The sequence below is a fragment of the Diabrotica undecimpunctata genome, chromosome 3, assembly GCF_040954645.1.
Source record: "Diabrotica undecimpunctata isolate CICGRU chromosome 3, icDiaUnde3, whole genome shotgun sequence".
Lineage (NCBI taxonomy): Eukaryota > Metazoa > Arthropoda > Insecta > Coleoptera > Chrysomelidae > Diabrotica > Diabrotica undecimpunctata.
The window spans coordinates 54288474-54315364 of record NC_092805.1 but is presented as its reverse complement, the minus strand read 5'-3'; the positions used below and the strand labels follow the sequence as shown (position 1 = coordinate 54315364).

General features: G+C 31.7%; 1 protein-coding gene across 2 annotated transcripts in view; it reads right to left on the bottom strand.

Moving 5' to 3' along the window:
• Nucleotides 1–26891, bottom strand: part of LOC140436812 (growth arrest-specific protein 2-like) — a 180349-nt gene that overhangs the window by 44197 nt on the left and 109261 nt on the right. For both annotated transcript variants that reach the window (XM_072525935.1, XM_072525936.1), the window contains exon 2: nucleotides 7728–7918. In XM_072525935.1, coding sequence (XP_072382036.1) covers nucleotides 7728–7918 — 191 coding nt within the window. The remainder of the gene's footprint in view (nucleotides 1–7727; nucleotides 7919–26891) is intronic.

Genomic DNA, 26891 nt, shown 5'->3' with positions numbered 1-26891 from the left:
CAAACCTAATATCAGTTGTATTGACTCGTTGAAAATTAAACCATGGTCGCTTTCCATCCCACTTATATAAAATTGGAATACTTAACTATCCTGTCTGTATTTGTCACAACTTATCAATTGTTGATCTAAATCATATATTTCTCGAATGTTTTCTGAACTTTCGGTTATCTTCAATTTTGTATCAAGAACTAATTCACAATGAGTTTCCATTACCGCTAAATATTACAGGTTCCTCAGATTCGGTACTTGATTCTATCATAAATTTTACACACACACACACACACACACACACACACACACACACACACACACACACACACACACACACACACACACACACACACACACAAACACACACACACAAGCCTTTCTCTGGAATTTGGTACTTTCAGAATTCTTGTAGACCTTATAGTTCACGCATAATAACGTTGTAGATAAACGCTCTCTGGGGTAAACAATTTTAATTTTGCAATAACAACTGTTAAGTGAATCTACTTATTTATTAATAATTATTAATAATTTTCAAAAAATCGACATTTTGCAATAATTACGCAACAAATTAACAAAAATAACTTCACAAACTCTCCTTTTAAAGGATTTTCTCTGCTTTTTCAGTAAAATTTTGTCACTTTTCAATATAATTTTCCGGTCTTCACCTTTAGTATTTAAATTAAATAGCCAACTTAGATTGTTGATATAAATTATAGTCCAGTCGTCAGAGAGTTGACCCCTAAAAATCATACGAACAAGCTGAATTTTGCCGACAATATTAATTTTGGGACCCCAAAAAAGATGCAAAAAAGTTTACCACTTTTACCCCCGGGCTTCTCCCTAAAACCCTCCTTGTAGGGGGGGGGGGAGGAAAAGAAAAAAAATCGATTTACCAAGAATCTGTACCCCGTAGAAAAAAATGTTTTAAATTAAAAATGTAGCTGGGATAATTTTAAACAAAAATATATATTAGCACTTTTTGTTTAGAATGAATTGTTCTCTCAGAAACAACGCTTGAAGCGACAGTCGATTTTGAATGTCAGTCACGTGCGCGAAATCAAATTTGTATCAGCTCGACGGTAAAAATTCGATATCTTTTGATCCAAGTGTACGATCGACAAAAATCAAGATTCGTTTAAAGGTAAAGAGTGCAGGTTTCGTTTGCAGTTTTTTATTTTGCCGTGGATAAACACAGTTTTTATAAAGATGCTAAATAAATAAAGGTCTCGTGATTGTTGCCATTTTTTACGATTCATTTACTTTCATTGACCAGTCGCAGTAAAATTTCCATTTTTACAGATCAATCTTTAAAACATATGACATGAAATTTCAATTTTAAGTGGTGGCAACAAAATTTTGCCACATTTGGCAACATTTGAAATATGAGTAAAAAACGTAGAATTTATTGCTTCATATTTTAAATGATCGCACATAACAGGAAATGTCTCCAAGAAGACGGTTTTGGGTGTAGTTTATAGCAGAAGTCTGGTTCTTTTGAAAAACATACTAGTTTAATTGAAAAAAAAAGTGTAACCGTTTTAAATTGTTTGTTATGTGAAATCTTGAATCCAACGTTTTTTAAGCATATTTGCATATTTCAAATGCCTCAGATTTGTTGCCAACTCAAAACTTAAATTTCATGCTATAGATTTTGAAGGTTAGGCTCTACTAATCGAAACTTTAAAGCGACCAGTCAATAAAAGGGATATATTGTATTGATCTCATGAGAATAATAAAAAATGGCAAAAATCGCGCCACGTTTATTTACAACACCTTTATAAAAACCGAGTTTATTCGCGGCAAAATACAAAAACTGCATACGAAAGCTGCACTCTTTAGCTTTAAAACGCATTTAGACTAGGCGGGATCTGTAGAAATTCAGACCATAATGGACATTTTCCATAGGAAGCTATTTTTTTGCCGAAATCCCTTCAGGATGTGCCCAATATCGATAATCACGATATGCGCCAGTCGCAAACCCTGTGCTAATTTTTTTATTTAACAAAATCTGAAAACAATTCAAAATTTCTCGTTTTTTTTTGCTCCTATTTTCGTTTATAATTCGGAAAATATTAATCCTAGAGAAAAAATTGTAATAAGTTAAAAGTTTCGTTATTCAATTTTACACAATATTTCGTTAACTAGAAATTGAAAATTTAATGTTTATTGTTGAAAAAATAGCAATAATTGGAAAAAAAAGTACAAAAAAATTAAGGTAATCCTTTAAATGTTTTCGACTTTCTAAACTTGACTTACAAGCTCCATATTTCGCCTAGAAAAACTTTTTAATATGTTTAAAACGTGTGCTAAATTTTGTTAAGCTCGGTCAGATAGGTTTTGCATAATAATTTTGAAATCCAGCCTACTGGAAAAAAATCGCAAATTTTCAAATTTATAGTAGGCCCTAAATAAGGCTCTCAGACAGTTGCAAATTTTTTTACATATAAAAGAAGGCTCAAACTTTCAAACGCTTTTTGTAAAATTCAAATCGGTTCACTAGGAGAGCCTAGAAATTTAAAGTTTTAAACATTTTTTAGGCTTATAAACAAATTGAATAACTTTACGAGCTTTAAACATATCCTTCCAAAAAAAGAAAAAGACTTTAAAACAAATTATTGAAGATTGAGTAAAAATAAAATTTATTTATAAAAAAAAATTTTTTCGTTTGCCTTTGTTTTAACAATTTAAATTATTTATTAACAATTTATAAATACATATTTGTTTACTAAAAGTAACAATTTACTTCAATGTATAAATTGCAAGCTCAAAAAAAATGCATGAAGAAAAAATGCAATTACTTGTTTAACATACAATTGTTTATTGCAAATTTCCCAATTTGCAATTAAAAATGTTATTTGAAAATATGATATTTGAAATCCTTGTCGTCCGAGACATCGATTAAAAAAAAAGAGCAAAATTGGTTAACAAGATAATGCAATTTTTAGCGCGCGCTATGATTTTGAACTCGCCGATTCACATTTCGAGTGAATGTCCCCCACCACCACCTCTCATGCATTCCGAGCGACAGTTTACGCGAAAACGGTTTTTTATTTGTCTTTTTTATGAATGTTGGCATGAAGCGCATTACGTAAAATTTTTCATATAAAAGTACTTGACAATACGAGGGTATTTCTTTAAAAACGAGCCCTCTATCACTTTTTACACGGCAAATGTATGCCAACTTTGACCTTCAATATCTCGGCAACCAGTAAGCCGAATGTATCTTTTTTTTAAAGAAGCGTCTTTTCATGTTCTTTAAGTGTATAAATTTTGAAATTGATATATTTAAAGCTCGTAAAGTTATTCAATTTGTTAATAGCCTAATATATATAAAAAATCTTTAAAACCTTAAAAAAATTTATAGGCTCTCCTAGTGAACCGATTTGAATTTTACAAAAAGCGTTTGAAAGTTTGAGCCTTCCTTTATGTGTAAAAAAAGTTACAACTATCTGAGGGCCTTATTTAGAGCCTACTATAAATTTGAAAATTTGCGATTTTTTTCCAGTAGGCTTAATTGCAAAATTATTATGCAAAAACCTATCCGACCGATCTTAACAAAATTTAGCACACGTTTTAAACATATTAGGTTTTTCTAGGCGGAATATGGAGCTTGTAAGTCAAGTTTAGAAAGTTGAAAACATTTAAAGGATTAACTTCATTTTTTTGTACTTTTTTTCCAATTATTGCTATTTTTTCAACAATAAACATTAAATTTTCAATTTCTAGCTAACGAAATATTGTGTAAAATTGAATAACGAAACTTTTAACTTATTATAATTTTTTCTCTAGGATCAATATTTTCCGCATTATAAACGAAAATAGGAGCAAAAAACGAGAAATTTTCAATTGTTTTCAGATTTTGTTAATTAAAAAATTTAGCACAGGGTTTGCGACTGGCGCATATCGTGATTATCGATATTGGGCACATCCTGAAGGGATTCCAGCAAAAAAATAGCTTCCTATGGAAAATGTCCAATCCAAAACAGATCCCGCCTAGACTAATTATGATTTTTGTCGATAGGATACATGGATCAAAAAATATCGAATTTTCGTCTCTGACGACTGGAGTAATACTGTTTATAAGTAAAAAATAAGGTTGACTCTTTTGCATATTTTGTTTATTACATATTGTTATTACCAAATTTATCAAAACCACTTGTTAGATAACTGCATCAAAGAGTGTTACAAAAAAGTCAGAAGCTTGATTTAAGTTAATTAAAGGGCTGTCGTAGATTTCCCATATTCGTAGCTTTCTGGTCGAAGCTCCCGCAATAGGAAAAGTTAGTCAATGTGCTACGTCCTTGTGTAAAACCATATTAATATTAACAAATTTCAGTATCTGTTCTCTAAAATAGTTTACTTTTTATTTACAATGTAAATATTTTATATGACGTATTCACCTATAATTTTGACACATGGTCAACATTTGCCCAACATTTTAATTTCAATTCTTTACTCTTTGTTACAAATCAATATTTTGTATTTGGCTTATATTTTTAAACTAACGGTTTCAATGGCCACATGACTATAAATTTTTTGATCATTTTTTATAAAACTTCTTGCAAGATACTCAACAAACCAAACATGGGTAAAATTGCATATACATGGTATAATTATAACGTAACCTATGAGTACATAAAAACATGAAATTATGAATAAATAAAATGTGATTTGTGTATTAAAAATTTGATGGTCACGTAATTCCCTCGAGCAAAGATACCAAATAAATAGTTGATGCGATTTATAAAACTCATAGTCTTTAGGATGAAAAAAAACTTTATTCAGAAACGTTCCTTATTCATAATTTAATAACTTTCCTTCATTTTAAATGTTCGATTTCATGTCAATTATCAGAAAATATGTTCAACGGCCAAAGCACGGAACAAATTTATAACGAAAATTCCGATGAAGGCACCTCGTGGTACTGCGGCCCATTTCGCAAATAGATATAATGAAAGGTTCGTGATTTAAGCTACATAAATTTTTTTGGGAGATTACGTCGTTTGTTGATAGAGTGCATGATGTCGTGCGACTCTTTTTAGAAACTGATTTTTAATTTGGCATCCAAGTTTTATGACCTTAACCGTTGCCCCGGCAATGTTTTGATCGAATTTCTTGTGAAATTTCAATAAAATGAAGGAATGTTGTATACTTAAGGAAATGGATAAATGCATTTACATAATATCACATAGTAATCATTATAATTTATTAAAATTTTGTCAGGAATTACTCAGTTTCACATTTATTTACATAAACTATATCGCATGTACAATGTTCTTCCTATCATGATCTCTCCCAGTATTCTCTCGAATAATCGATTATTTTATTCCTATTATAAACCATCTATTATTATATAAAGCACCGGGTATGTGATTAATACCATAAAATGTCATCAATCTCGTTTTCATCATATCTATGCTGGTTCGACTGCAATAATTCCATTTTTCCAAGTTACTATCTTGAGTCATACGAATATCACTACTCTTTCCAAATATGTCCTGCCAAAGTGTCTTTCACCAAGTCGTTGCTCCCACTTTGTAATATCGATCCTAGATATTTAAAACTATTATTCTTTATAATCGTTTCACCATCTAGGTACTCTGTTTTTGGTCCATAAAATTTTAAACCTTTTTCTTTAAGAGCTTGTCTAGAGTGTTCGAGTCTTTGCTCTAAATCATTTTTAGTATTTTTTACTAACACCACATCATCAGCATACATTAAGTTCCACAGAAAGTTACACTGTAATTTCTACGTTATGGCATCTAATATTAATGAGAATACATTAGGATCAAGCTAGTAAAGGACTAAGAACGAGCCCTGATGTTATCTTACTTCCCCGTGAAATACATCAGTCTCCCTCACATCTTTTCTAAAGCTGCACCTACTACAGAATCTCTTTAGGAACACCATCAGATGTTTTGCCCAGATCAATGAATATTACATGATTTATTTGTTTAATTTAAATATTTTTTATATTAAATATTGATAAATGCATCTGCTGCTGATCTACCTTACATAAATCTAAACTTGCATAAATGAAAATATTTCAAATTCTTCACATATCCGTCGATCAATTAGTGTCTGCCTTATTTTTAGGGGATATTTCAGGGCAATTCATTTTATCTAACAATAAAACACTAAAAACTTTTGTTTTCAATACTTCCACATTTATTATAAATTTTTATCACTACAGCTGTTTCGGCAAAGTACCTTTCTCAAGTGATCTATTTTTGGTATGCGTTTACAGTTTATAGTCTTTAACTGAATAAGTTGAAGGGGAGAGAACTCGTTTGTCTCAAGTTGGTTATTAAAAATTATGTCTATATTTTTTAATTTATTTATTTTCATCGATTCTAATAAAGATAGCTTAAGGCTTTTATTTTGAATGTGAAGAATTTGAAATGTTCCTTCTCCGATACTCCCCGTTTTTCTGCATCTCAATATTTTTATCTCAAATAATTCACGAAGTAAGAAAACGACACGGATACCACATAAAATCACAATACTATTCTATGCCTATGATGCAGTACTAATTGCTGATAACGAAGATGACCTACAAAGGCAGCTCCACACCTTCAATATCACAGCAAACAAACTAAAAAGCTAAATGTATAGTGATTAGTGGAGAGCCGCGTAGATGCAAACTAGAAATAAACGGCAAATTGTAGAACAAGTAATGAAATTCAATTACCTAGGGGTAGAAATCATTATTGACAGGGATAGAAGAACAGAGACCACAAGGCAAGCATCAAAAGCGGCAAGAGTAAGTAATTGCCTCCGAGAAACCATATTATGGAGAAACAAATATCTGACCACGGAAAGCAAAATGAAAGTATTCAAGACAACAGTAAGACCTATCCTAACATATGCAGCGGAGACAAAGACCGATACAAGAAAGACGAAACAACAAATCAACAATATCGAAATAAAAGTATTAAGATCAATAGCGGGCATATCATTAAGAGACAGACAAACCAACAGAAGTATACGCGACCAATGCAAAATTCAAAATATTAACAGGTGGATAAAAACAAGAAAAAAAACTGGAACGAACATGTAAACCAAATGGGACCAGATAGATTAGCGAACATCTGTAAAAACAACAAACCGTATAGCAGGAGACTCATTGAAAGACAGCCAAAAAGGTGGAAAGATAATGTGCAGTCAACAACGACTGAAACAGAATAAGAGGCAGACAAACAGGAGTAATCCTAGTCGCACGAAGAAGAAGAATAAGATATTTTTAAAATTGTCTTTCTTTTCTCATCTTCATTCCTCTCCATCTACTATGATCTTTTTAAAACCTATTTTTACCCTTTTACCATTTTGCACGAGTTCTTTACATTTTTCGTTAGTTTGTTAGGTGTTCAAAATGTTGTATACTACGATCTTATTTTTATTGTCAGCTGATTTTTTTTAACGGTCATGTACTTGGTTTTTTGCTTTTTTCGGTGATTTCGCTTATTTTAAGCCCTCTTTTTCGTGTCTCAGGACATTTCCTTGAACGACGTGGAAAAGTAATATTAAATTTAAATGAGTACTTCAACTTTTGTCTTTTTTTAAAATAATATAATTTAATACTTTCGGATGAAACACACTAGTTTATCCCAAATATCACTAAAGTTATCGGAACCTCCCATTACTGTCAGCGGGATTGCCACTGTCTCCCATACATTAAGGAGTGTAAGTATTTTAATTTATGTAATGAGAAGATTTTATGGAAAGCTAAATTTTACCTAACGTTTTATTCAACCAGTCTGCCAAATCCTCTTTTAGGGGATCTAGTTGCCTTGCTTGAATTGCCTTCAGTTCATCATCGTCGTCATCATCGTCTTCCGGAGTCCTGTAAAATCCAGGAGAGGCAACTGATATCGGTCCCCAACTGTTCCGGTTGCGAGAGAAGTTTTGTTTGTAAGACATTGTCAATCTGAAATAAAAGAAAACAGTTACACATATATATTATTTAGTAGTAGATCAAACTAATATAAAAAGAAAAAAACTATTTTCAATCATGAATTAATTTTTACAATAACACTATAAAATTTTGTATAGAAAAAAAAACACGTATTCATATCGAAACAAATTTTAAATTGTAAGACATTGTCAATCGGAAATAAAAAAACAGTTACACATATATATTATTTAGTAGTAGATCAAGCTAATATAAAAAGAAAAAAAACTATTTTCAATCATGAATTAATTCTTACAATAACACTATAAAATTTTGTATAGAAAAAAAGTATTCCTATCGAAACAAATTTTAAAGGACTATCAACAATAATTTAGTTGCTAAATCATTTTAAAATGAAGTTGATAAGAAAAATCATGTTACAAAAGATATACAAGCATTGGATTATTTGAAGAGTCTTAGAAGTTATTCATCGTCTAGTGACTATATTTTATGGTTGCTTTTATTTTAAATTTCGCAGTTCTCTAGATTATGAATAAAAAAATTTGTTCACATGATGTTAAATGTTTGAATTCTGGAAAATTTCACATTTTTTAAAATTATTACAGTACAGGGTAAGCAAAAGAAGAAGGAAGAATAAGAAAGTCTTCGATAAGTGTGTACTGTCAGTAATGACTTACGGTGCGGAAACACTGTTTCTAACAAAAAACAATGCCTCAATACTAAAAATAGCAATAAAAGACAAGATCAGATATTATGGAGAGAGCTTGTAGATTGAAATCGAATTAGTTATGCTTTCCACGTGACAAGAATAAAGGATTATAGTTTATTCGTCTTCCGGGTTTGGACCGTGTCATTTGTGAGTGACCCAAAAGTGGGTTCATCTCGACGTTTCGCTACAATTGTATGTAGCTTCTTCAGGAGAACAAAAAAGAAAAAGAAACAAAGGAAGATGGGTAGTTAGCAACGGTAACTCAGTTACTCAACGCAACCAGAGGCGAATACTAACTACCAAGATGGGCATTTGGTCACAGTAACTCAACTACTCAACGCAGCCAGAGGTGAAAACCAAATGCCAGGACAGGGATTCACGTCCAACAGCTCAGAACACTAACGCGTCGAGAGGCAGGGAGTGAATCCGAGTGAATGGGGATTCACTCCCTGCCTCTCGACGCGTTAGTGTTCTGAGCTGTTGGACGTGAATCCCTGTCCTGGCATTTGGTTTTCACCTCTGGCTGCGTTGAGTAGTTGAGTTACTGTGACCAAATGCCCATCTTGGTAGTTAGTATTCGCCTCTGGTTGCGTTGAGTAACTGAGTTACCGTTGCTAACTACCCATCTTCCTTTGTTTCTTTTTCTTTTTTGTTCTCCTGAAGAAGCTACATACAATTGTAGCGAAACGTCGAGATGAACCCACTTTTGGGTCACTCACAAATGACACGGTCCAAACCCGGAAGACGAATAAACTATAATTCTGACTCTGGCCGTGGAAGCCTACGATTTCAAGAATAAAGGATGGTAGGAAAATAAAAGAAACAGAGGAAGATTACCTATATGATGACAAGATTATTCCCGAAAGACGACAAAAAATTGGATCCACAAGACCGTGCATTCTGGATAAAAACAGGGAGAGCTTATGTCCTTAAGTGGACTTAAAATAGACTAATAATGATGACGATGATGATCAGCATAAGCAGTATAATTAGCAGATACAAAGTTACAAATTTAGTAGCCTTATAGCCACCCAATGTGGCAACTGGAAAATTACTGATACCGACAGAAGTACATTAAGAAGACTTACTGAACAAGATGGAAGTACAAACTATCTTGAGTTCAGTGTTCTGTGATTGGTGATGCTGTTGAAAGATGAATTTCCAGATCCAGATGTCACAGAGAGTCTCACAGCTTGGAATTTACTACATAAAGAATAAGTTAGTGCAATCATAGGTCCTCTCCAGATTTATCGCGACCGTTTGGATATAAATTTTAGACTTACTTTAGTTTTTGACAGCATATTTGATTTTATCTATCATGATCTTTTATTATCTCTCTGAATGCTTTAATATCTCATGCATTTAAACTTTTTCATCTAGGAACATTTTCCTAGCTTAATTTCTTGGGTAAATATCTATTAGTAATACCCCATTCTCTTCCTTTATGTCATTATTGACTTAATTTTCGCAGCTCCGATGACTTCTCTTATTTTATTTTATTATGCATATTTTTCAGATCATATTTTGCTTCTAGGTCTTCTATCTCCTTTCTCGTGTTGGTTTCAGTACCTATGTATTTTTTACATTATTCTACTTCTTATTTACGTCCTTAATTTTTTTGTTATGAGTTAGCTCTTTTTGCATTATCATTATGGTGCCGCCTCACTTACATAGTCGTTTTTTATTTCTTCTCACGATTGTCTAATATTCGCTTTCCTATGCCGTGTTTACCGACTTGTTTACTTACGTCATAGTGTCATCTTAAATTTAGACGTCTTCTTGGTCTCTTGACGCTTCTTGGATACCACAGTGTCATTCTAGTGGACCATATATTGTTAGTTATTCTCGCTAAATGTCCCGCCTACTGCTATTTTAAAGATTTAGTTCTGTGGACTACCTCAGTGACTTGATTTTCTGTTTGATTTATTATTTTCTTTTTTGATGGCTCTTTGTTATAATACCACTGACCTTTGAGTGACTTTGAGTTTCGTATTATCTCTTTCTTTAGTATCCAAGTTTCAGCCATATATTATGATTACTAATCGAATGCTTTTTTCTTCATGTGGAGTGGCATTTTCGATTTTAGTATAACTGCATTTCTACCAAAATATGCTAAAGCCAGTTTTATTCTTCTGTTGATTTCTGGGAGTAAGGATCCAGATTTATGTATTAATTTTCCCAGGCATACATACTCGTCTACTACCTAAAGTGCAGTGTTGTTTATTATTACATCTTGTAATAATCCACTAGCTCGATGTACATGGCTTTTGTTTTTGTCAAGTTCATTTTTAGGTCAACTATATTGCTGCTGCATTTGGGTTGCTTATAAGTTCTTGTAGTTCTGCAGGATTATTTGCAATCAGAAAAATGTCGTCTGCAAATCTTAGATGGCTGAGGTATTCTCCATAATGGATAGGCCTTTGTTCTGCCAGTTTGTCAATACCTTGATTGGTCAAAGGTTAATGATAGCGGTATTTCATATTCTTTACCTCTACTTATTAGTTGTCGAAGTGCATGATTATGGGTACTGAATCCACTTCTGAAGTCAGCTTGCTCTCTTGGCAGTGCAGCATCTAACGCATTTGTTAATCTGCTGTTAATGATATTTGTGAATATATTGTATATTATTGGTAGTAGACTTATAGGTCTGTAGTTTTTGATATCCTCTTTGCTACCCTTCTTATGAATGAGAATTATATTTGCTATATTTTAGTGTTATGGGATACATCTTGATCTTAGGTAGTTCGTAAATATGCCTACTAAGATTTTCCAGGTTTTTTTTGTCAGCCTACTTAAGCAATTTCAGTGTTATGCTATCTATTTTAGCTGTTTTATCGCTTTTCATTTTTGTAATTGTCAATTCTTCTTTTTCTGAAAGGAGTTCTGGTACATCTTCTTGGTTACTGATTGCTTCTTTTTGTGTCTCAGGGGATTTGTATAGCTCGCTTTAGAATTTAGTCACGAGTTGTATTATTTCATTTCTGTCTATAATTCTGGTGTTTTCGTTTGTTGACAGATGTCCATTTGGTCATGTTAGCTTCTATCAATTGTCCTTTGATAGTGACCTGAATTTTTTTTAAGATTTTTAATATATATACTGGTTACTGTTGGTTTTGCGATTAATTTTATTCTTTCTAGTTTTAGATCTATAATTTTTATAGAACAATTTTTGTTCGGATTAGTCAGTCTATGGTCGCTGCCTGTTTGAAAAATAGCGATAAACGGAATCTAGAATTGCAATTAAAAACACACAAGAAGCTAAAGACATATGCATATACAATCAAAAGAAAAATTATGCAATACAGCAAATACAAGAATCCTGGAATAAATTTATTAGTGTTACCGAACATGATATACACGGAAGACAGACATTAATATGTAAGCATTGAAGCATCTTTCCACTTAGCCCAGTCTGGTTATACAAAAATCATCGATTTCACGGCAAAATGTTTCGCAGATATCTGAAGCTTGTAAGACATAGGTGGGGGTTACTAGATGACGAATAGATTAAAAGATACTCCTATTTTTACCTTGCGTTTTTTTTAAACAATAATTTATGGTCAGAATTTGATTTTTTATCTATAAGTTTTTTCCCTTATAATTTAAATAAACAATATTTATACCATTTTTTTATATCAAGAATATCTTTATTTTCCCGTTTTTTCAATTAAAATTGATAAATAATTTACGGAGATATTTGTAAAAAAAGCAGTTTTTTTGCACTAATTTATAAATTTAATTATTTTTTTATTAACAAAACAAAATGTTATTAATACATTTCAACATTGAGAAATTACTGTCCTTTAAATTTGTGCGAAATTTCCCCCCGATCGGTCAAATAGTTTAAAAGTTATTCAATTTGTTTATCCCTGGGACTAATTATTTAAACCATTGAACTTGCCCTATGAATGATGCTAGACACATTTAACAAATTTCATAGGATTCTTTAAAAGTTTAAAAGTTATTCAATTTGTTTATCCCTGGGACTAATTATTTAAACCATTGAACTTGCCCTATGAATGATGCTAGACACATTTAACAAATTTCATAGGATTCTTTAAGACTTATCTTACTTGAGATACTATCTCAGAAGTTAAATGAATATTGAGTTTTCATCAAAATTATTTACAAAATAAACGTTTGAAAAAGGGGTATGTTTTTTACTTATAAATAATTGTAATAACTTCTATATTTTTCAAGTTACAGACTTGTACGTACAACCATTAGACAGCTGGTAAAAAACTCACATTTAACAAAAAAACTAAACCTTCTATGAACAATAGGAACGAAGTTAGCGACAATTTTTTTGTTAATTATATCTCCATTGTTTATAAACATTAAGAAGTAACATTTGCACAAATTTTGAATAAAAATCTAAACTTTATATTGATTTTATTGCTATACAATTCATTCAATTTTTCGCAACTTAAAACGTTTCGAAACGAAATTACTTTCGAAAGATCGACATAGGAAAGTGGAGGGGAAACTGTTTTAGCTCCTCGCTGCAAAATTTAATATTATGGTTACGGATTTATCATTCAAAAGCTTCAACAGTTCTGTAAGAATTTCATCAGGTCCATTTGCTTTTCCATTTTTAGCGTTTCTTATTGCGTATTCTACTTCTTCTTTCAATATGTCTGTTGCAGTTTGTTGTTTGTCTGTTGCAGTTCAATATGCCCAGTTGCATTGATTATCTGAGTTAAGTTTTTTCTATCGTCTTCAAATAATTCATTCAGGTATTCTGTCCATCTTTTTATTTTATTCTCTAGATCTACAATAAGATTTCCATCTTTGTCTTTAAGTTTACCTATTTGACATTTCTTTATGCTTCCTGTTATCTCTTTTACTTTTTTGTGCATATTCAACGCATCGTACTTTTTCTCAGAGGTTTCCATTTCTTCACATTGTTCTTTAATCCACTTCTCTTTGGCTTCTTTTATTCTCTTTTTTATATGTTTATTTATTTCTTTGTATTTGTCTGGGCAATTCTTCATCTTTCTTCTTTGTTCCATCAAGTCTAGTATATCTTGTGTCATCCACCCCTTATTCTTTGTTGTTGTTTTTGTAAGATGTTTCTTTCCTGCTGTTTGTATAGCTGTATTTATGTACTTTAATTTTTGGTTAACGTTGTTTGTATCGTTAATTTGTTGCTGCACTGAACGGAGGTTTTCATTTATTTCTTCTGCTGTTTCTTGTATATTTTTGTTTCTAAATTAATTTAAATCTATTGCCTTTCTGTGTGGTCTTCTAATCTTTTTTGGTCTCGACTCTATCACAGTAACTACCGGGTTATGATCTGAGCCTATATCAGCTCCTGGGTACGTTTTAGTACATTTAACAGCATTATGATACCTCCTTGCTATCATAATGTAGTCTATTTGATTTCTCACTATTTTTTCTTTGATATGTTGTGGAGATGTCCATGTATATAACCGTCGAGGAGGTAATTTGAAAAAGGTATTTGTTATTACGAAGTCTTCACTTTGGCAAAATTGAATCAATCGATCTCCTCTGTCATTTCTGTTTCCAAGCCCATATTTTCCTACTTGTTCTCCTACCTTACCTTGACCCACCTTGGCATTAAGATCGCCCATTAATATGTTAATGTATGGAAAGACTGACTTAATAAGTGAAGACAAACAACCTGCAATAAAAAAGTTTAGACCTGACAGTGAAGTCGAATAAATGAACCAAATTTTAACTTTTAAACCAATGTATGTAAAGAAAATAAAAAAAGTAAAGTTCAATAAACATTGAAAAATTTAATAAGGCAAGTGATGAAAAAATCGACTTATTTTATCAAAGCAGTAAGGCAGATTAGATTAATATTGTATATCATATTTGTAAGAAAAATAGAATAAAAATCAATATTGTTAATTATAAAAATACAAACAATTATAATTAATATAAGGAATATAATAATATAATGTGTAAAAAATTACCTGAAATTTAATTTATAAAATATATAAGTATTATTACATCATTGATATAAAATGAAAAAACATATGTTGATTTTCCGGGATTTTCCGAGATTTATGGGGGGTGAAAATTATGTCATTATTATTAATACTGCGACAGACTATTCGAGCAAATTTAAAAAAAGTAAGTATTTAGTGTGACTTTCAAATGGACTCAATTTTTCCGAGTTTTCTCATATTTTCCGGCCAGTGAAAACTATGTAGTTATTCATATTTCGACGAGCTACCCCAGAATAAAAAAAGAGGCTTGCAGCTGCAAAGGAAGCCGAGATAATGTAAATTTTTCCTACGTGTTGGAATTTGAAGTTCCGATGCCGAAAAAAAAACGGAGCTGAAACAGATATCTTCTCCACTTTCCTATGTCGATCTTTCGAAAGTACCGTCGTTTCGAAAAATTAGATAAATTTTATAGCTATAAGTTTCAATATAAAGTTTAGATTTTCATTCAAAATATGTGCAAGTTTTACTTCTTAATGTTTATAATCAATATAGATATTATTTTTTTAAAAATAGTCACTAACTTCGTTCCTATTGGTCATAGGTTTTTTATTTTTTAATGTGAGCTTTTTTACCAGCTATCCCATGGTTGTACGTACAAGTCTGTAGCTTGAAAAATATAGAAGTTATTACAAATGTTTATAAGTAAAAAACATACCCCTTTTTCAAACGTCTATTTTGTAAATAATTTCGATAAGAACTCAATATGCATTTAACTTCTGAGATAGTCTAAGTCTTAAAGAATCATATGAAATTTGCTGAATGTGTCTAGCATCATGCATAGGACAAGCTCAATAGTTTAAATAATTAGCCTCAGGGATAAACAAATTAAACAACTTATAAAATATTTGACTGATCGGGGGGAAATTTCGCACAAATCTAAAAGATGGTAATTCCTTGATGTTTAAATGTATTAATACCATTTTATTTTGTTAACAAAAAAATTAATAAAATTTATAAATTAGTGCAAAAAAACTGCTTTTTTGCAAATATCTCTGTAAATTATTTATCAATTTTAATTAGAAAAACTGGAAAATAAAGATATTCTTGACATAAAAAAATGACATAAATATTGTTTATTTAAAATATAAGGGAAAAAATTTATAGACAAAAAATCAAATTGTGACCATAAATTATTGCTTAAAAAAAACGCAAGGTAAAACTAGGAGTATCTTTTCATGTATTCATCATCTAGTATCCCCCCCCCCCTATGTCTTAAAAGCTTCAGATATCTGCGAAACATTTTTCTACCTTTTTTTTAACCAGACTGGGCTAACTGGACTACATGTTCATGGTCCCAAATATGTTTGCCTATTGCGTTTTGGTGTGTGTGCTTTTAAATATTAACATTTATATTATTTTCAACCTTTATAATTTTATTTTTACGAGAGCAACTAATGGATTATGGTGTGAACCAATATCTGCTCTAGGATAAGTTTTAATTGAGATTATAGAATTTCTATATTTGCTTAAGGTTATACATTCTAAATGATTTCTGACAATATGGTTTTTTGTATGCAAAGGAAACATCCATGTATATAGGGTGGTCCTAAAGTAATTCTAAAAAAAAACAGTAGATTCTACACTTTAAAATATTACGATTTAAGCCAACTTTCTTTAATAAAAAAATGTTGATATTAAGAGGGATACAGGGTAATAAAGTTGAAATTAAAAATTTTATTTTTTTCTACAACTTTCATGTTTGTGGACATTTATGTATACAAATTTATACCTCTAAGGGCATTTGAGTATGAGGAATTATAATTTGATACATACTTTGATGTAACTGATAGAGGGGCCACATATACCACATATGTGACTAAAATTTGTGCCTTACTTTTTTGATTTTCAAGTTAGCTCGATTTGTATAAAAAAATATTAAAGATACATTATTTGAACAAAATAATATTATATACTCGTTAATAACTTCAAAACTTAACGGTTTTCAAAAGGATTAAAATTATTCCAAAACATTTTCGGTAAAGTCGGACCATCACCAATGAAACATTTGAAAAAGTACTTAAAACTAGCTACTGAAATGGGTTTAAAAACCTTTAAATTAGTTGATAATCATGGTTATTATTTAAAAAGGTGATGACACAAGGTCGATGTTATCAGATTTCACCTAAAGGGAACATACTTTGGGAGATAAGGGAATACTTTGCTCACTGGCTTAAACAATTTAAGTATCATATTAAAGCAAAATAAAATACATCTTATTCACAAGTCAAATTAAGAAATAGTTAAACTGAATAGCATTAAACTTTTTGTCAAAGTAAGTGTTGGTTATATCCACCATTTTCTTCCATGCATTTATCAATAAGTTCCATAAAAGATCGCCTAATATTAAATAGCATCATTGGTTTAAAAGAAACTGCTACAGTATTTATTTCTTTCCAAAGTTGCGAGAATTTATGGGATTTTTGTAGACACATTATTTCATTGCATTTTATAAACCAAAATCAAGCGGATTTGATTCTAGGCCACATAGTGGCCAAGGAAAATTTCTACCACGACCAATCCAGCGTTTGGAAAGTTGGTATTTAAGTATGTTCTCATTGTCTTCGTATAATGTGGGGGTACACCATCTTGCATGAATCACATATTTTGCCTTAAGTTTAATGGCAATTCTTCCAACAAATCAATAAAATGAGTTTGAAAAAATGTAAATAGTTTTCACCACTTAAATTACAAGGTAATTCACAGTCCCTAAAAAATGATTGCCAATGATTCTACACTGTGGAGTGCAATGATGGAGTTAGGCGTACCAAAGAAACTGACCATGATTGCGCGAATGTGTGTCAACAATTCCTTTGCACAAATTAGAATAGGAGGCAAAACTTCAAAGGCTTTCGGCATAAGCACCGAACTTGCTTGCCGAATATGCAATGCGAAAAATCTATACCAGAGTCAAACCAAACATAACTGCCAGAGGAGCAAAGATTATTCTCGCATTTGCAGATGATGTAGATGCAGTAGCACAGACAACACTGGAAGTTAAGGATATAGTATCGAACTTTGAAGAAGCAACACTAAGCGTAGGCCTGAAAATAAACGAAGAAAAAACTAAATACATGGTCGTATCATAAAAGGAACGACAGCGAATAAGACAAAACATTACCATAAACGATCATAATTTTGAGGTGGTCAAAGAATTCAAATACCTAGGAGCAACAATTACCAGTGAAAACATAGGAGAACGGGAAGTTGAAATACGAATACTGGCGTGGAATAAATCATTCTTTGCCATTCAACATCTAATGAGGTCAAAGCTTCTCTCAGGCGTGCCAAAATCCAAATGTACAAAACCATAATACGACCAGCAGTGACATATGGAAGTGAAACATGGACATTGAGAAAGAAAGAAATCAATAAGCTATTGGTATGAGAACGCAAAATCCTGCGAATTATATATGGTCCCTTGCAGGGACAGCGTGACAAATGAATGGAGGAGCAGATACAACAATAAAATAGAGACTCTCTTCGGGAAAGGAAACATCGTAAGATACATAAAAGCCAATAAGATTAAGATGGGCAGGCCACGTGGTACGGAGTGATGACGACATACTGATTAGCAATGTGTTTTGGGAAAGACCAGATGGTAGAAGATCGACAGGAAGGCCTAGAAAAAGGTGGAAAGACGCAGTCAGGGAAGACATGGAGAAGATGGAAGTAAGGCCATGGGAAATAATAGCACAGGATCGGAATCAATGGAAGGCAATAGTAAACGCGGCAAAAACTCACGAAGAGTTGTAAAAGCCAATGATGATGATGATTATGAATGATTCTACACCATACGTTTATTTAAAATTCATGTTGGAAATGCCTTTCTCACTTAACATGAGGATTGTCAGTGTCCCAGAATTGATTGTTCCTTAAATTAGAAACACCATGACGTGTAAATGTAGATTCGTCAGGAAATGATCTATCGACGAATGTCTTTTGACAGTCTTCTGTAAATCTTCTGACTATACAAATTTTGTACAGGTAAGAATACTTACCTTGAGAATAATTATCGTCAACGCAAACCATTACTTCATCTTCTTCATTAGGCGTAATTAATTTTTCGGTCGGCCTAAGTTGTTAGAACGAAATTAACCACTTCCCCCTAAATTCCGAAATATATGTGTAAAGGTTTGGTAAATAGGTTGCCATCTATTTGAGTATCTTCTTAAATATTCCTTTTTCACTGCATGCCCGTTAAAATATTGGTGTCAATAAATAGCAATCATATCACCCATATGGATATAAGAAAAATTATAGGCTCGGCATTTTATGCTTTTGTTTAATAAACCAAAATAAACTAGATATTAAACATCACTGATTAATCGAAGCAAGACTTACTTTTGATTGTCAAAAGCATTCGTGATACCAGCCAACTATGATAAGATTTTTCCGTAACGCATATAATAAGATTGGGGTTGTCTAATGATGACACCAAATAAAACAGTTACCAGCAGTAAGAAAGCATTTTGTGGTATTAAATAACCATCTTTAAGCTGTTTTTATAAGAATAAACCATTATCAATAGGTATTCAGTGCTTTAGCTGTATCTTTAATATTTTTTAACATAAATAGCGCTAACTTAAGCGCTAATAAAGAGCAAAAAAGTTAAGCGTAAATGTATGCCACATATGTGGCATATGTCGCGCCCTTTATCAGCTACACGTAGAAAATTATAATACCTCATGCCCAAAAACCCCCAGTTATAATTTTTTATACATAAATATCCACAAACATGAAAAGTATAGCAAAAAATAAAATTTTAAATTTCAACTTTAACACCCTGTATCTCTCTTAATATATACATTTTATTAAAGCTAGTTGGCTTAAATCATAATATTTTATAGTGTAGAATCTACTTTTTCTTTTTTTACAATTACTTAGGACCACCCTTTAAAATCTTCTCTTATGTAGCTTAATCCAAATAACCATGTTCTTTCCTTGGCAGAAATCTGTGAGCTTTTCTTCTCTCTCGCTTCATTCTGTTTTATAGTTTATTTAAAGTAAAGCTTTTGAAAACGCGACTTTTATTCATGTTCTTCATAATGACTTTTGATAAAAGGATTCGTCATCTCTTTAGGTAATGTTATTCGCACACGAGGTAGTAAAACTGAGATGACCTCGATAGATACACTATATTAGAACATAAATTTTAATTAATTATTTATAATATTTAGTTTTGCTTAAACAGTTCGGGTTTCTTATTTAATTGTTGTGTTTCACTTTATTATTCTTTAATATTCTTTCAAATTCGTCTGGTCATCTGTAGGAGGTAAAATATTAGTTAAAAACACCAAATCTAATTTTAAATAAAAATTTCTACTGTTAAGGAAAATTGCGGGTAAATTAACTTCAAACAATTATATTCATTACGTCTAACAAACTTGTGAATGTATTTTGTAATTAATTGGTGTATTTTTATTTAATTCAGCTTGCGTCTAATAAACAACGCTTTTTATTTTACAACAATTAAACAACGAAAATAGTACATGTTTAAGCTTTTTTCTAAACCTAATTATCTAGTTCCATTATAGTCCGGCAGCAGTGTATCTTTCTGTATGCATGAAAGGATGGATAGTTGAACACTATTCTATCTTATGTAAAATTTTTCGCTGTATACGAGTATATAGGTCCCCCATCTCAAAAAATGGTACAAATAAACAATTTTTTATAAATAAAATTTCAAATGTTAATTTACAACTAATCCCATCGTATAGTACGACTAAAAATACATTAAAATTGCTATATATGTTATATATAACGAGTCTATAGTTTAAAAGTTAGCTGCTTAGTAGGTGGTGTAGAGCTCCGACCGTCTTCCTTCTTCTCGAAAACTGCTTAACAATTTCTTGGCTTTCTTCCCCTTTACTTGTTAGAGTTACTCCTAGATACTAAAACTTCGTCACCTTTTTGAAGTAATTCTTTTTACTCTAGTTGTTTGTGGTAGTCTTCAGTTCTGTGTCTTTATATGTGGTCTGCCCCATTTCCATATAATTTGTTTTTGGCTCATTAACAATCAGTCCAACTGTTTAGCCTTCGTTTGAAAGGGTTTGAAAATCCTTAAAAGTTCTCTTTAGTTCTTACCATGAACACCACATCGTCCGCAAAGGGCCACGACCTGGCTTCTGTTGTCATAAATCATAACTTTCGTTAGTATTTCACTCTCTCTCTCATTACTGCTTTCAGCAAGAAATTGAAGAGTATTGTGGACAGCGAATCTCCCTGCTTTAGTCCCTTTTTACTTCAAATTTTCCTGATAGGCTTCCTTCTATCCTTACTCTATTGTCGGTATTCATTAAGGTTATTTTTACTAGCCTGATCATCTATTTCGAAATTCCAACTACTCTTAGGGTATGGTACAGATGTCTTCTTATCACAGAATCGTAAGCTTGCTTGAACTCTATAAAGAGGAGGTTTAGCTTTAACTCTTGCTCGTACGTACTGCATTGAATAATTTTTAACACGAATATTTGATATATGGTGGATCTCCCCTTTTTAAATCCTCCCTGGTATTCATCAACCTGCTTGTTTAAGTGCCTTTCCAGTCTATTTCTTATGACTCCGGCGAGTACCTAATATGTTACATCCCGAAGAGTGATCCCCTGTAGTTTTCGCACACCGCTTTATAATCTGCTATGATTTTTGTTAGCAGGTTACATATCCGCGTTATAAGTGCTTTTCCCCATGCTTGATTAGTTCTGCAGGAATACCATTTTTATTGTTTTTCATGCTATATATGTTTTGTCGTTGACTTCCCCTATCATTTCCACTTGCCCCTCATAATTTTCATCCGATTCTTCATTAAGCAAAAAGAAAATGCTCTTGCCATCTATCTAGCTTCCCCTACGTATCTCATATTAAATGCCCTTCTTTACTCTTGTAGTAAATCTGTTTTCTTGCGCCATGGCCACTGCTCCTTTTCGCCTCCTGGTAGAAGCTTTTTACATTTTTATTAATGTAATATTCTTCAATCTCTTGGAGCTTTTTATCCATATGCTCCCTTTTCTTCCTCCTACCCACCTTTTTAAAAGCACCGGGTTCTGACCAAATTCCAGTTGAACTGTTTAAAGCCTTAGATGACGGTAATATAAAGAGACTCACCCGAATTCTCCACCACATATGTAGAGGGCAACATCCGGAGGAATGGCTTAAATCGATATTTTTACCTCTTATTGATAAAGCTAATGTGCCACCCTTTAAATATTCTCTTGAAAATTTTTCAAAACCGAATTTATAAGAAATGTGACGAGCAGATAGATGAAACGCAGTTTGGCTTCAGAGGAGGCATGGGTACAAGAGAGGCAATATTTGCGTTGACGGTACTCTTGCAGAAATGTCGGGAATATAAAGAGTGCATATTATGTATGCTTTATAGACTTTAGAAAGGCCTTTGACCGAGTGCAGCATATGAAGTTAATAGATGGATTAAAAAACATCAATTTAGACAAAAAACATTGAGTTTATTAAGGCTATATACTGGAACCAAAAAGCAGTAGTAAAGGTGAACGATATAGAAACAAATAATATACCGATTGCGAGAGGGGTCAGGCAAGGATGCATCTTGTCTCCGACGCTTTTCAACGTGTACTCACAGGTTATATTCAGAAAAACTTTATGGGAAAGAAAAGAGGGAATAAGGATTGGTGTAGAAATCGTAAACACCATGAGATTTGCAGATGACACTGTAATTATGGCTGAGAGTATAGAAGAACTACAAACTTTACTAGATGCAATAAATAGTAAATGCATTCCAACCAGATCACCATCCGTCTCTTTGAGGTGCCAGTTTCTTGTAAAGAATTTCCAATCTAATCCAATCCTAAAAGAAACGGATGGTAAAAAGACAAAAATCAAAGAAGCGGAGGCTCTAATTATGAGATCAATTGTGACCAAATGAGACCAATTGTGTCCCAAATTCCTCAGCAGAATGTAGTATGATCTGGTTACCCATATTCAAAGAGGACGTTATTAAAAGGAAAATACCAGTATTAGTAAGCTAGTAACATATCGAGGATACATCATTTATATTTTTTTAAATAACAAATATATAAAATCAGAATTTGATGTTTATTGAAAGTAAACTAAATGTACGACCAAATACTTACCATGTCAGGATAGTATTATGAGGTTTTTTTCATAATCGACTATAGGATCACTAACAGGAGATTTACTGTTATCATGGCATGTAGTTGTCTTTTTAAAGACGAATTACATGATATGATTTTTTCTGACGGATAGTCTCAAGTTAAAGTTGATTTCATGTAATCGAATGAACTATCCTACAAGTAAAGTCGTCCCAGGAATGCAACTCAACAATATTGGCAATATCATTTTAAAGTCATCTACTTTAAAATGTATAACGTATGTCTGAAATGTCAATATAAATGAGTCAGATAAAATTAAATTATTGAAAGGATTTTTCACCAAGTAACAAAAAAACAAAATTTGTTTAATTTACTAATGTTTGTATTTTGAGAACGATGTCCGAAGTGGAAATTGAAACGTCAATAAACTTACTTTAACCGTTAATTGTGGATTATTCCCATTTAAATAGTCATTAGACCCTACTTGTTTCTAACCATAGACATATAATACAAGATAGACTGATCGTTGCAATATCAGCCCGTTCCCACAGTGCGACAGAGAAAACTGACGTAAAGCAGTCCCTATATCTTTTTCTAATTTGCCAGGTTTATCGATCACGACCAACGAAAAGGTTACGTGGTCGATAAATCTGGTCCATTAGACAGAGATGCAGGGACTGTTTGGCGTCAGTTTTCTCGGTGGTATTCTGGGAACGCGACTGTATTGTAGCAGTCAGTCTATCTTCCATATGTCTATGTTTCTAATCGAACTGAACCTAAAATAACCAATAAGAAATAGTCTAAATGGAGTAAATGTCGCTGTCTATATAGCCGTTGTACCTGCTATAAAGTTTTACGTTAGCTAGGCTATAATATATCAGAATCGTTGACTCTTTGGTCTCTAAGTGTATCTATAAATATATATATATATATATATATATATATATATATATATATATATATATATATATATATATATATTTTGTGGAAACAGGTGTTTGTCAGTTTAAAATTGTTAAAGCTTGCTAACTGTTTTAGTTCGTTTCCACTCTGATTTGGTCGGTTTTCTCCAGAGGCGTTTACATCTTTACAAATTAATACGTAATCCGTTGTGTTGGTTTTATTTAGGGTTTGCTGTAATTCTTCATAGAAATGTATTGTTTCTTTTTTTCTTCATTGCTGTGATACATATACGCCCAGAATATTGTGAAAGTACCCTATGTCAATCTTGAACCTTGTTGCTATTTTTGTATGTACTTATTATTTTTATTAAAGTTCAGAATCAATTGACCACTAGAAGACTAGGTGTGAGATCAGTTGACGCGTGAAATATCGAGAAATATGTTACGATGGTTAGGGTACGTTCAATGCTGACACCGTTCGGCCGATGTCGGTGATACAACGCTGATATTCACCAAATATCTAGAATTGGTAAGTTTCAGATTCCTGGAAAAAGTGGGAGAGGAAAACCAAACTGGTAAAAGACAACTAGACAAGATATGACTGTGAAACGGGTTAATATGTCTGAAACCTACAGAGCAATGGAACTACAAAAGCCGACCTCGCATAGGAATAAAGGCAAAGAAAATGATAATTTACTTTAACTACTTTACTACTTTAACTTTTTTTTTGTATCTTGACTAAAATACAGTCTTATAAAATTTCAGATTTACTACCATCACAGGAAATCAAACAACGTCAGTTACAATCAAGAAATTAATTGACATCTGTAACAGAATTGTGTTGTATAAAGTATATAATGTATGTTATAAATTGCAAAAAAAATAAAATAATTTTTTTCACATTATTTTCGATTTTTATTTATACGGTCCACTATATTTATTTATAAGTTTTGATTTGTTTTATATAGTTTACTAGGATAATTAACAGTGTCATTTTTTTCTATTCCAATATTGATATTATCAAGCATATATTATATTTCAAGGGCTTTCTATTTTGGTAAGCCATCAATCATTTTTTAGAATCTATTAGCATGCTGACACTCCTTTATATTATCTTTAACAATGGCAATGAAGACGCCGAGAACAAAACAAAAAACAAGAAAAAAAGAATATTTAGTTATTCGAAACACCTACACTGTTTACTGCTGATAGAAGAAACACACCTGATTTCTTAGAAACCATAAGCCACTGTATATAATACCGTAAGTCCACTTTTTGCAGGCCAACTTATAGCCTGATTTCAGTCTATTTTATTTGTTGTATTCAAGTCACGAGTCGTAAGTTTCTGTAAGTAGGTAAAGTGCTTACTTGTTTGTGGGTAACAAATTGCGTTGAGGTGTTGTTCAGATCATAAATTAAGTTGATATCGTGGAATATATACATATACATTTGCATTAATTGGTTAATACGTTTTCGGATTTAAAAAGATTAAATACCTTATATTAAATAAATCTAACTAACTGTAATAATTGAATTACTTCTGCAAACTTATTAGTTTCATATATAAATTAATATAAAACTAAACTACATTATTTAAAGTAATAAAGTACTGAGCAAAAAACTAGTAAAGTAAGACTAATACAATACTAAGAACCTAAAGTAAAACAGAATAGTTATGTACCAAGGGCATTAAGTAGATGTTTATATCTGAGGGCGACTATCTTAAGTCGCCCGGGGGTATACACATCTATTAATGTCCAAGGTAGTACATACAAACGTTTATGTCATAATAGTTTGTTATCGTATTCACAACCTAAATATTTTTAAAATTTCAGACATTGTATCATAGTAGAGTAGGCAGTACCGTCGTTAGGGTAATGTCCTAGTAACACACGACGTCCTCTGGACGCCCAATATACGTCCAGTTTTGGTCCGGACGTCCCTGGACGCCGTGGGAAGTCCTTTTGTGGACTAAATGTGGACGTTCTCTGGATGTTCGTATTCGGACGTTTTCTGGACGTCCGACATTTACCAATTATGGGATCAAATAGCAAATATTTCAATAGAATAAAAAATTATTTACGGTAATAAAATAATTAAAAGCGAAAAGGTTAAATCATTATTAATTAAAAATTGTATAGTTTAATATATCCAAAACATATTTTTGTTTTTAGGAAAAGTGTAAAAATCTTTGAATTCTAGCTAATTCGTTACAATAGTTTTATTATTCTAGTTACCACGATAATATAAGTTTGCTAAAAGTAAAAATATAATTTTTATCAACAAGATGAATCTTGAAAGAAGTGTGGCAAAATAATAATATTAATTGTCAGTGTCATGTCATACCTATTTAAACAAATGGCATAGTTTAATTATAATAATAATATTAATGCTTAAAAGAAATAAAAGAATTATATTTAAGCAGTATACAGTGCAAATGGTGGGAATTAGCAACTTTTTGTGATGTTTGCTTTGGTTATAGTTAGACTTCGGCAAATATGCAAATAAAAATGTAGAAAATATGCGCATAAATATGCACGTGTTTACCCGAAAATATGCAAATATTTTACAAAATATGCATACAAATAAATAAAAAAATCGTAAAATAGTAACAATTTTATTTAAAAAAAAAGTGTACATAAATAAATATTTCCTACTATTCATTAAGATTTACATTTATTTTAAGTAACTACATCATTTTTAAGTATGAATAAACTTATTTAGAATTATGGTAACAATAAATGACCAAGTGGTGTTTAAAATTTTCTAACAAAAACTTGTGGCTTCTGTCTGAGTACATATATTTATATATGGAAAAACTTCGTTCAACATCAACTGATGTAACGGGAGCATTTTTCAAACTAACCAAAACATTTGGTTCTAAATTAATTGTTTCCGAAATATTTCCAGCTAGAACACTGACTACTTCAGAAAGAATATGGTAACCTTAATTTTTTTCCATAGTAGCTTCAAATTTTTTTAAAATATCTTTTCCAATATTACCTCTAACGTTCCGACAACATGACGCAAATTCTTTTATTAATGCTGTACTTTCCAACAATGACAGTTTTGGTGATTCTAACTGAGTAATTGTTTTTTGAACAAAACTAAAATTTGATTTTATAAATGAAAGTTCTTGTTGAAGCAAGTTACTCTGAAAAGTTTGTTTAGAATCCAAAAGAGATTGGGAACTTTCATTTGTTAACGTATCAATTATGTTCTTTATTTTAACAAAATGATCTGCATAAAAATTAGCTGCTTCTAACCATGTTCCCCATCGCGTTAAAATAGGTTGTGGTGGAAGAGGAATGTTAG